Source organism: Mus pahari, chromosome 2, assembly GCF_900095145.1.
Source record: "Mus pahari chromosome 2, PAHARI_EIJ_v1.1, whole genome shotgun sequence".
Classification (NCBI taxonomy): domain Eukaryota; kingdom Metazoa; phylum Chordata; class Mammalia; order Rodentia; family Muridae; genus Mus; species Mus pahari.
The window spans coordinates 105006460-105017978 of NC_034591.1; the positions used below are offsets into that span (position 1 = coordinate 105006460).

The 11519-nt window shown below is 44.1% G+C and overlaps 1 protein-coding gene across 2 annotated transcripts in view; it reads right to left on the reverse strand.

The window, feature by feature from the left end:
- The window catches only part of Rab7a (RAB7A, member RAS oncogene family), a 42133-nt gene that overhangs the window by 9577 nt on the left and 21037 nt on the right, over positions 1 to 11519 (reverse strand). Inside the window, exons 1-3 of one of the 2 annotated variants that reach the window (XM_029534899.1) lie at positions 3748 to 3834; positions 1886 to 1946; positions 287 to 413 (exon numbers count right to left, since the gene is read on the reverse strand). In XM_029534899.1, the coding sequence (XP_029390759.1) occupies positions 287 to 413; positions 1886 to 1938 (180 nt within the window). In that variant the 5' untranslated portion in view covers positions 1939 to 1946; positions 3748 to 3834. Of the gene's footprint in view, positions 1 to 286; positions 414 to 1885; positions 1947 to 3747; positions 3835 to 11519 lie in introns of those variants that run through there. The other variant, XM_021189264.1, reaches the window with a different exon arrangement.

Below are 11519 nucleotides of genomic sequence, written 5' to 3' on the forward strand. Positions count from 1 at the left end.
CACAGAAGGCACCACACAGAGGTGTACTACACAGAAGGCACCACACAGAGGTGTACTACACAGAGGGGAAGTGCTCGGCACAGAAGCCTCATGGCCTGTGTTTAATCCCTACAACTCACAGAAAGGAAGAAAGCGAGCCAACTCCACAAAGTTGTGTCCTCCTTCCCCTCCCAACCCCCCCACACGCACACATGCACATGCGTGTACACCCATACCCACACCCAAACACCATTTAAAAAAGACTCAGTAAGCTGGCAGTCTGGCTCCCGGCTGAGCAGTGTCTCACCTGCATGGTAACAAGTCTGTCATCCACCATCACCTCCTTGGTCAGGAAGTCTGCTCCTATTGTGGCTTTGTACTGGTTACTGAATTTCTTATTCACATACTGGTTCATGAGAGATGTCTTTCCAACACTGAAATTGAACAAAACCCACATGTCTGAGTCAAATAAGGGACTGAGAGGAATCTGTGTTTACAATGTTCACAGCAGCCTGCCTGGGCTAGGGAGAGAGATTAGCTGGTAGAGTGCTTGCCTGACACACACAAGGCCTGAGTTTGACTCCTGGGACTGCAACAGTTAAAAAACAAAATAAAGCATTTTACTAAAAGAACTTGCCTGTCATGATCGAGAGAAACATCTCCCTTACACACACACACACACACACACACACACACACACACACACACACACACTCCTAAATGGAACTTTGTGAAAAGATCACTTTGCCACTCCAAACAGCATTGTAATTTCAGCTGTTTACGCATCACTCTGTGATCAAGTAACATCAGGAAGCCACTCAGAAGTGTGTAGCCAGAAAAGTGTTCCAAGACAGCTGTAGCACCACATGCCTAGAATTCAGTGCTTGAGAGATAGAGGCAGCAGCATTGAGAGCCTGAGGCTAGACTGGGCTACACAGTGAGTTCAAGGGCGTTGAGCCACAGTTTTTGTTTCAAAATAAAGCCCAAGCAAAACAACAAAACAGGGTCCATACGACGGATAAAGGGAAAGGCACTCATTGCCAAGCCGGAAAACCTAAATTCAGTCCCCAGGACTCCCAGAGAAGGAGGAAAAACAATTCTTGCACTGACCTTCACACTCACATGCATATGCACATACATAATAAAAAATTAAAAATGATGTTCCTCCCAAGGAATTTTTCACCAAGAAAACTCACCAACCAAGTGTTCAGTAAGATAAGGGTAGGGTCAAGGTAATGCAACCTAAAGGGAGAGCTAAGGCTTTCCTTGTTCAAGGCTTTCCAGGAAGAGTGCACATACGCATAGCCTAAGGCAGTAGTGCTTGCCTTGCCAGGGCTATAGCTCAATGGCTGACCACTGGTCTAAGGTGCTGGTTCTATCTCCAGTTGTGCAGCACAATTAGAATTTACAGGAGTGGAGTGAGGTTTATAATCCTCAAAGGCCTTGAGACTCCTTTCAGACAGTATGCCATTTCTTTTTTTTTTGTTTGTTTGTTTGTTTGGTTTTTTTTTTTTTTTGTTTTTCGAGACAGGGTTTCTCTGTATAGCTCTGGCTGTCCTGGAACTCACTTGGTAGACCAGGCTGGCCTCGAACTCAGAAATCCGCCTGCCTCTGCCTCCCGAGTGCTGGGATTAAAGGCCTGCGCCACCAGGCCCGGCCAGTATGCCATTTCTCAGTCCTGGGCAGGAGACACTATTCCTATACTCTACCCCACTGGAATGCAATTTCAGAAACAAGGAAATACATGTTTGAGGGTTCCTTAAGCAATTCAATAATAGGCCAAACACAGAAAACCCAAACAGTAAAGGATAGAGGCCAGGCCCAGAGCAGAATGTGAGACTGTCTTGAGATCAGTGAGGGTGAAGCTCCAAGCCAATCTGAGGTCAGATGTGTGAGAAACACGTACCCAGAGTCTCCCAGGATGATGACCTTCAGCAACACTTTCTTCCTAGAGGTCATCCTTGTAGCTGTAAGGAAAAAGCACAGGTGAGCTGAAGAAACAGTAAGGCAGACAGACATTGTCTACGCGTAGCCACCCTTCTCCACCAGGAGCTGAGCCCCAGCCTTCACTCAGACTGCCCCCGGGTCTGTGAACCCTTGAGCTAACCTAACAAGACAGCAGGGCAGGGGCTGAAAGGATGATGGTGTCTTCTCTCTTGAGTACTGGGTCCATTACTGGATTCAGCAGTTGGGATTAACACTCCAAACAGACTCACAAATTCCACAAGTGAAGATTAAGCACTACTTTCTCAGCAAAGGAACCTATTTCCTTCCTTCCTTCCCTTTCCTCTCTCCCTTCCTCCTTCCTTTCATTTTTTATCGTCAGAGTTTCTGTGTGGCTCTGGCTGACCACAGGATGGTCTTTAACTCTGAGACCTGTCTGCCTCTGCCTCCTGGGTATTGGGATTAAAAGTGTGTGCCACCACAGCCAGTTAGGAACCACTTTATTTAAGGAACACCCTGTGCTGGCTAGTTTTATGTCAACTCGACACAAGCTAAAGTCACTATAAAGAAGGGAGCCTCAATTGAGAAAATATTTCTGTAAGATCAGGCTGTCAGCAAGTCTGTAGGCCATTTTCTTAATTAGTGATTAATGGGAGAGGGCACAACACTTTGTGTGTGGTGCCACCCCTGTCTTTGTGTGTAGTGCCACCACCGCCTGGGATTTTGGTCCTGGATTCTATAAGAAAGGAGGTTGCAAGCCATGAGTAGTCCAGTAAGTAGCAATCTTCCATGGCTTCTGCACCAGCTCCTGTTTTGGCTTCTCTCAATGAATTGTCACTTGGATATGTAGGCCAAATAAATCCTTTCCTTCTCAAGGCGCTTTTGGTCATGATGTTTCATCCCAGCAATTGTAACCTAAGACACACCACTTCCCCTCCCCCAACTATTGTTTGCTGCTTTAAAACACTCACATATATCTAAATATATACTATCTAGTTTCTAACATTCTCCATGAGGACAGTTTTGTTTTCTATTTGCCTGGTACCAAGTAAAGAATTATCAAACACGAGATTAGTGTATGAACAATACTTCACAGTGCAACTCTGTCTAGGGACTACCTTTTGCAAAAAACTAGGCAGCCTTCGCTTCCATGACCATACAGTATGTAAAATGCTGACCCTTGGTTCACTCTTCCAGGTCTTATCAATCCTTGATCCCCAACAAAGAAAGAGCTTACCAGAAAATGAGTGGGTTTCAAAAATACTACGTGTTAGCTGAGTACTGGATGTAAATTGGCAAGAACTGGTTGCTATTATTTTAATGTATGTCCCAAACACAGGTCAGACAGAGAATAGAACAGAGTCCAGATGACAAAGGAAGAAGTTCAGGGCCATCTGCCAACTGCCTTTTCAATGTGTGATAGCACACCCAAGAGCACACAGGAGATACTGGACCAACTGGCTCACAAGGAAGTGGAATCCTATGTCCCTCAAAGTGACTGTTTCCATTGTTTCTGGCTATAGGGACACTGTGGAAAGGGGAGTGGTATCTCATGAACTAATGAACCATTTGCTATGACAAAAAGCAGATAATCCCTTGAAATGATTTATTTTGGATCACAGATTCAAAGGCAACAGGGCAATTTGCAAGGACTGTGGGCCCATAATAAGATGGTAGGGAGAGTGTGGAGTGAAACTGGTGCCATCACGATACCCAGAAAGCACACAGCAAGAAAGCCTGTGCACTACTAGACTTCCTCCCACCCCTTTTATTCCATCAGCCTCCACCTCCCACCCACATTCAAAGAATGTCTCCCTACTTAACTGTCTCTGGGGTCAGTGAAATGGCTCAGCAGATAAAGGCTCTTGCCTCCAAACCTGATGACCTGAGCTCAATCCCTCGTCCTAAAGCCTGGAAGGAGAGAACCAGTTTGTGAAAGTTGTCCTCTGACCTCCACATGTATGCTGGGTCATGCACACACATATACACACAATAAAATCAATACAATAAAAAATTATTTCTGGAAATGCCAACACAGACACACTCAGAGACAAGCCTTATACATCTAAGTATCTCTCAGTCAAATGAAGTCAGCAACCAAGATCAGACAAAGTCTGGCTATTCTCACAGCCCAATGCGGCCACCCCCCACCCCCCACAGTACAGTGTATGACAGCCTGTTAAGCTCAGTGACTCTGGTAAGAAAAACACCTGCTAGGGCCAGGTACACACTGCGTAAGGAAGCTGAACCCTCGGAGACTGCTTCCTTCAGCCACCCGTCATACTAACCCATATATTACATACATATGGAGTCAGATTAACCCATACATTACATACATATAGAGTCTTACCCGCCCCCCCCCCAATCTTCCCAGAGACAGTGTTGACTCAGCAAGGTTTCAGTCTCACTGAAGATCTAGTATCACTTTTTTGTTTTGTTTTGTTTCGAGACAGGGTTTCTCCTGTAGCCCTGGCTGTCCCCTGCCTCCTAAGTAATTTAATCCCAAGATTAAAGGTATACACCACCACTGGCTGGCCCGTATCACGTTTTGAGATGGATAACACTATGTCGGTGGATACCTGTTGTAAAAATTTCTTTTCCTTTCTATTGGGGGAAGGGGATTGTTAGACAAAGTCTCACTATGTAGACTAGAACTCACAGAGACCCACCACTCTCTGCCTCTGCCTCCATCATATGGTTTGGCCATAGCTTGATTTCTTAGTAGTCTTTGAGTATCAGAAAGGAAGCTCCTAACACTAACTCGGCCGCAGTGACATGAGACACCTTTGAGTCACTTTCTTCAGCTTCCAACTCTGGAAACTACACAGGGTTGCTGCCCCAAAGCCATTGAATTCCCACAACAGCATACAGTGTTGAGCATAGGATTTGGTTATTTTGATTCTCCCAAGTTGTTAATTTATGGTAAGTGTGGAAAGGAGAAAGTTGTGAGTGGGGCTAAGCACTGCTTGGGGGTCAGAGGGCATGTCTAGCCCATGCAAGGCCCTAGGCCTGATCCTCAGGACCAAATAGGACAGTGAGAGAGGAAATAGAGAAGGGAGAGGGGAAAGAGGTGTATGCGCCTCTGAATTCTGTCTGTGGGACACTCTTCCTTGAGAGGCAGCAGGAGCTGAAGGAGGAGTCAGGAATGGAGAGATTTTTCATCCTCACAGCATACATGTGGCAAGCAGGAGGCAGTGGGCGCTCCCACAAGAGTCCACTCAGCATATGCTCACAGACATCAGAGTCACTCTTTAACAGAGCCATTTATTCCTTACAAGGAAAAGTTCCCAAGTGACTGTGCCCTCCTGGGGCCCAGGGTGGGCTTCAGCATCTTACATCAGGATATATTTTGCTTTTATGCACAGGTGGCACAGGTGACACCAGCCTTCACTGGCTCTCAGCAAAACACCTAGCGCACATACACTGTGTAAGAGGTGTCTAAGCGGAAACCTGTTAGAGTCTGGATAAAAATTAGACTGTTTCTAAGATCAGTCTGTGAACAAACAGGGGAAAGAGAAAGTATAAATATAACTTTGGAGTTTTCATTCTGAGGAATTTAAGATGAAAGACTTTAATAGCAGCATTAGCTAATTCCACTGAGCACTGTATTTTCAAGCCTGGTCTACAGAGTGAGTTCCAAGACAGTCATGGCTACACAGCTGAGATTCCGTCTCAGTATTTAAAACAAACAAACAAACAAACAAACAAACAAACAAACAAAAAATGGTGAAAAAGGGTTCCCCTCAACTGCACTGCAAGCTGGCAGGACTGAGGGTGCCTAACAGCCCATGGGGGAGGAGATCAAATGCAAGAGGGCGATCCTCTAAGCAGGGCCCTAGCTCAATACACCACCTGTGTGGAAGCCCTTAGACCAAACGCCTTTGTTTTCAGGTTAAGAACTTATTTCTGGCGCACGCCTTTAATCCCAGCACTCGAGGCAGAGGCAGGTGGATTTCTGAGTTCGAGGCCAGCCTGGTCTACAGAGTGAGTTCCAGGACAGCCAGGGCTATACAGAGAAACCCTGTCTCAAAAAACAAAACAAAACAAAACAAAACAAATGGGCTGGTGAGAGGCTCAGTGGGTAAGAGCACCCGACTGCTCTTCCGAAGGTCCTGAGTTCAAATCCCAGCAACCACATGGTGTCTCATAACCATCCGTAACAAGATCTGATGCCCTCTTCTGGAGTGTCTGAAGACAGCTACAGTGCACTTACATATAATAAATAAATCTTAAAATAAATAAATAAAATAAAAATAAAGCTTTAAAAATAATTTATAAAAAAAAAAAAAAAAAAGAACTTATTTCTGGAATTTTTTTGGCTTTCCAAGTCCCATCTCTGCTTCACAGAGGGTCTTTTTCTCTGTGTGTCTGAATATATACTCAACACCTTCCTTTAAAAACAAAAAACTTAAAGAGTTTGGGGGTTGGAGAGATGGCTGAGCACATAAGAGCACTGGCTGCTCTTGCAGAGGTCCTGAGTTTAATTTGCCAGCAACCACATGGTGGCTCACAGCCATCTGTAATGAGATCTGATGGCCTCTTCTGGCATGCAGGCATACTTGCAGACAGAACACTCACATGGTCTGGAAAGCATAATACATAGAAAAACTTGGGGACAGATGTCAACTGGTCCTTTGCAGGTAGGAATGAAGAATAGCCACTTTGAATAATAACCCAAGGGTTAAGAAAATTCAGTTAATTGGGGCTGGAGGATGAATTAGCAGTTCAGAGCACGGGAGTTCAAATCCCAGCACCCACAGTGGCTCACAACTGTCTATAATGGGATCTGATGTCTCCTTCTGGCATGCAGATGTACATGAGACAGAGGACTCTCAGACATAAAATACACAAAATAAATGTTTCTTTAAAAATAAAAGAACATTCAGTAAGGTTCCCTCCCCATGCTTGCTGGTGGGCTGGGCAAGAAGGACAGTAGCTGTGGCACTGAACACTGCCCAGGAGGAAATTAGGAAAGAGCCCAGGAAGCCAAGCAGTGTGGCGAAGGCATGCCCACCAATAACGGTGCCAACTGTCATCCAAAGCTCTCCCTCAGAAATATGCCTGTTGCCCTCAAGAGAGCTGCAGACCTACATTTAGAAAGTCACAACCTTGAAAGAACTATAGTGAGAGGAGTCTACCCAGAAGCTGCAAGAAGGAAGGCCACACATTTCCATTCTGCAATTGTTTTTATGGTTCTTATGGACCTAGCTGTGGAGTTAAGGAGAGCAACAGCATCATGTCTGGAGAACGGGTACTGGGTACTGACTATTTCATGACCCCAAAGTCTCAGAAGTCCTGAACAGACGACCCTTCCACACCAAGCACACCTCTCTTCGGGGCAGTGAGACCATATTCAATTCTGTTTTTCTTGAATGTATTGTTCAACAACTTATGTAAAATAAACTTACACACAGGAAAACTGTACACAGGAGATGAAGGGAACATAATAATAGACTCTGGCTGGCAAGACAGCTCAGTGGGTAAATGGTCTTGCTGTAGAATCTGGCAATCTGAAATTAGTGCCTGAGACCCACAGAAGTAACCCAACCTGCCCCAGCTGTCCCATGACCTCCACAAGCACCTCAAGTCACAAGAATACCTCCTAGCCCCAGAACGCACTCCAAACAATATAAATGAAGTTTCTAAAGCAGAGAGCTCAGAAATACACTATTATTTTACCTTAAACAACATGAAGCTAAGGGACCAAAGTTGAAAAGAACTGGAAATGGCAGTAAAATTTCACTAATTAAAACAAGAAGGACCAACTGGAAATGCTGCAAACCCCCAGGTCATTCAGTACTAATGCTGGCATCCTCTAGCACAGTGTGGAGAGAAGGCAGGAAGCAGTGGCCCGGCTATACTCTCTGGAGTGCTCAGGCAAACTGAGAGTGACAGCTGATTTTGGGAGGGCAAGAATGAAAAACCTACCAGGCAGGTGAGGAAGGAAGGGAAAGAGCGAGTGGCTTTAGCCAGATCACTGCGGTAAAAATAATGAAGTCCTTTTTGAGGGCAGAATTCAGGAACTAGTCTCACTAAGTTTATGTACTTCTCTCTGACTGTGTGGCAAAGTGCCTTTACTGTGGCAATTTAGCTACAAACTCTAAGTCCCTGGAATTCCATACCCCCAGCGTGCAAGGGCCTGTCTGTAGTTTTCCTTCAGGTCTGAAAATTCTGAGATGTCTAAAAAGTCCAACCTTACCTCCAACTTCCAACCTTCCAGGGCTTTTCCTGTACTACCTGGCAACTGAGGTGCTATTACATGCGACCTAGCTTGAGAGAGAAGGATGAACAGCTCAGAACTCCAAGAGTGTACCGGAAAGCCAGCCATGTTGCCATTCCCGGTGAGAACAGCTACCAAATCACCATCCTCTTAATAAAGCCACTGCTTCCACCTGCATGACTTTGTGGTTTTTACAGGGTTTCTCTGTGTAGCCCTGGCTGTCCTGGAATTCCAGCCATGCCTAATTTATAAGTTCCAGTAGTTTAATTTAGAACTACCATCTCTAAAGAAACTCATGAGGAAAAAAAAAAAGAGGAAAAAAAAAACAAAAAAAAACCACCCTAGGAGGAAATGATAAAGTCAAAAACACCTGGGATGACAATACAGAGATGCTCAAATGTCTTGTTCTTTTCCTATATTTCTATATGTGTGTGTGTGTGTGTGTGTGTGTGTGTGTGTGTGTGTGTGTGTGTGTATGTCTTCTTACATGAATCTGTGACCAAATCTGTGTCAGATGCTTGCAGAGGGCAAAAAGGATGTTGGATCTCCTGGAACTGAAATCATAAAGACACTTTTGAGCCACTGTATGGATGCTGGGACTCAAATCTGGGTTCTCTAGAGGCAAAAGCATCAAGAACTCAAACTCTCAGCCATCTCTCCAGTCCCATGTCTTATATTTTTAGTCCTGTTCTCTCTCCTAGGGATGCTGGAAGCTCTACTCTAATATTTACTTTTATGTATATGAGTGTCTTGCCTGTGTGTGTGTGTGTGTGTGTGTGTGTGTGTGTGTATACCATGTAGGCTCTACTATTTTATTCCTGAATCATGTTACTGACAGTACCCTTCAATCCAGGACTATCAATTAGTGCCATAATATTCCAATATTCACTAACAAATATCAAAAGCAAAAATTGCACTAGGCTACAGGCAGAAACCATACCAAACACAAGAAGTAAAATACAGTGGGGTGGGAAGGAGACGCTAAACAAAACAATGTAGGGAAATGTCACAATGAAACCTGTTTGTATGCTAACTGTATATTCACATGTAGCGTACTAAGATCAAACTATGTAGAAGGTAATTATGACAGCTTCCTGTAGAAGAACTAGCAGAGCCTGGGCCTAAAGTAGAAAAAGACAGCAATGAGATTCAGGCAGAGGGCACAGCATATGCACAGACCTCAGAAATCAGGTAGCCTACTAGCCATCTGGGTGCTGCTGCAGGCCAGGAGAAAGCCCTAAAACTAAAGCCCTAAAGGCCCAATGCTGGGGAATGCTGTGGCTATCTAGGCAAGAGATGGTGACATCAGAATGGAGGTGAGGTGAGAGGAAACAACATCCAGGGGCAAAAGAGATTTAGGTGGGGCCCTGATTGTGAGCGAGGCTAGAGAGCTTGGCAGATAAAACACAGCCTGGACACATGGCAAGGTAAAGGCTGCATAGTACTGTAAGATATGTGTCTCAAAATAAAATAAAATAAAATAAAATAAAATAAAATAAAATAAAATAAAATAATGTGGTTATTTGGGACTTAAATTTCACCCAAAGGAATGCTGGTTTGTGCTGGGATTTTACCACCCTATGCTAAATTGGAAACACTAGCATTCCTCAAATATACACTGCAATATAAATGAAACTGATGGAAAGAGCTGCCTTCCAGATGATTGTGATCTGGGAAGTCAAATGAAACCGTCAGGATACCAGGTAGTCCAAGCAGAACAAGGCAAAGGTAGGGACATGTCAGCGGTACTTCCAGCTCTACTAGGGATGCAGTTTACTCTATTCAAATGAAGATCTTAAACCTATTTGTCATGAGAAAAGGATTGCTGAGAAGGATGGATAAGAAAAGGTGGATAAGTATGGATAAGAAAGGCGTGGTGGCGCACGCCTTTAATCCCAGCCCTTGGGAGGCAGAGGCAGGCGGATTTCTGAGTTCGAGGTCAGCGAGGTCTACAAAGTGAGTTCCAGGACAGCCAGGGCTATGCAGAGAAACCCTGTCTCGAAAAACAAAACAAAACAGAAAAGAAAAGAAAAGAAAAGAAAAGAAAAGAAAAGAAAAGAAAAGAAAAGAAAAGAAAAGAAAAGGTCTCTGGGGCTGGGGAGATGGCTCAGTGGTTAAGAGTTCTGACTGCTTTTCCAAAGGTCCTGAGTTCAAATCCCAGTAACCAAGTGGTGGCTCACAACCATCTGTAATGAGATCTGATGCCCTCTTGGAGTGGCGGAAGAAAGCTACAGTATACTTACATATAATAAATAAATAAATCTTTAAAAAAAAGGGCTGGTGAGATGGCTCAGTTGGTAAGAGCACCCGACTGCTCTTCCGAAGGTCCGGAGTTCAAATCCCAGCAACCACATGGTGACTCATAACCATCCATATCAAGATCTGACTCCCTCTTCTGGAGTGTCTGAAGACAGCTACAGTGTACTTACATATAATAAATAAATAAATAAATCTTTAAAAAGAAAATCTTTTTTTTTTTTTTAAAAAAAGAAAAGGTTCTTGAAGCAGCAGGATTGTCAGTGTCCCCACGCTCTCCCTTACGGGGGGGGGGGGACCAATTTTATTTTTCTAAGATGTTACTGATCATACATGCTGGCAGGATCTCACAAATGCTAAGCAGGTGTTCCCCCAGTTGGAAAGAAAATTTCTTTTTGCTCAGTAGCCTGATTCCCTAAAGGGATGACTGAAGAAGAGAGCAAAAATCTAGGAAGATTAGAAGAAATCTTAAAAACTAGACCTAGCAACTCCTCTCTCCATCAAATTTCAACAAATTCTGCCCATGGTTCTGTATCTTATTGCCATGAGGCAAGCTGGAATTCATTTACCAGACAAAAAAAAGCTAAGTTCCAGGAGGCTTTTGCTGCTAATTTCTACAAGTCATTCTTGGTGCCCCTAGACACTACTGTCCTTTTGTGTAGGCACAGGGAGCTTATGTGGTGCTATCATAGGTGACACTGCTTGTAAGGTGACAGGAAAGAAGCTTCCCTAACCCTACGGCATGGCATCCACCTACACCACTAGGGAGAACCGTTCTACCTGGCACGCAAACATTCTCTCAGCTACTTTGCAAATGGTAATTTGTCGCTTAGAACTTAAGGCCTACAGAGAATAAGGTTAAATGGTCACAGCTAAAGATTATGAAGCCAGTATGCGATGTCAGATGGCATATCTTGAGTCCCACTCTTCAATGACCTTTTTTTTTTTTATTACAAGAATCATCCTCCAGCACTTAAACATTCAATTTTCATGGGTATCAAAATACCCAGCACCAAGCCAGGTTCTTTTTTTTTTTTTTTTTTTTTTTTGGTTTTTCGAGACAGGGTTTGTCTGTATAGCTCTGGCTGTCCTGGAACTCACTTGGTAGACCAGGCTAGCC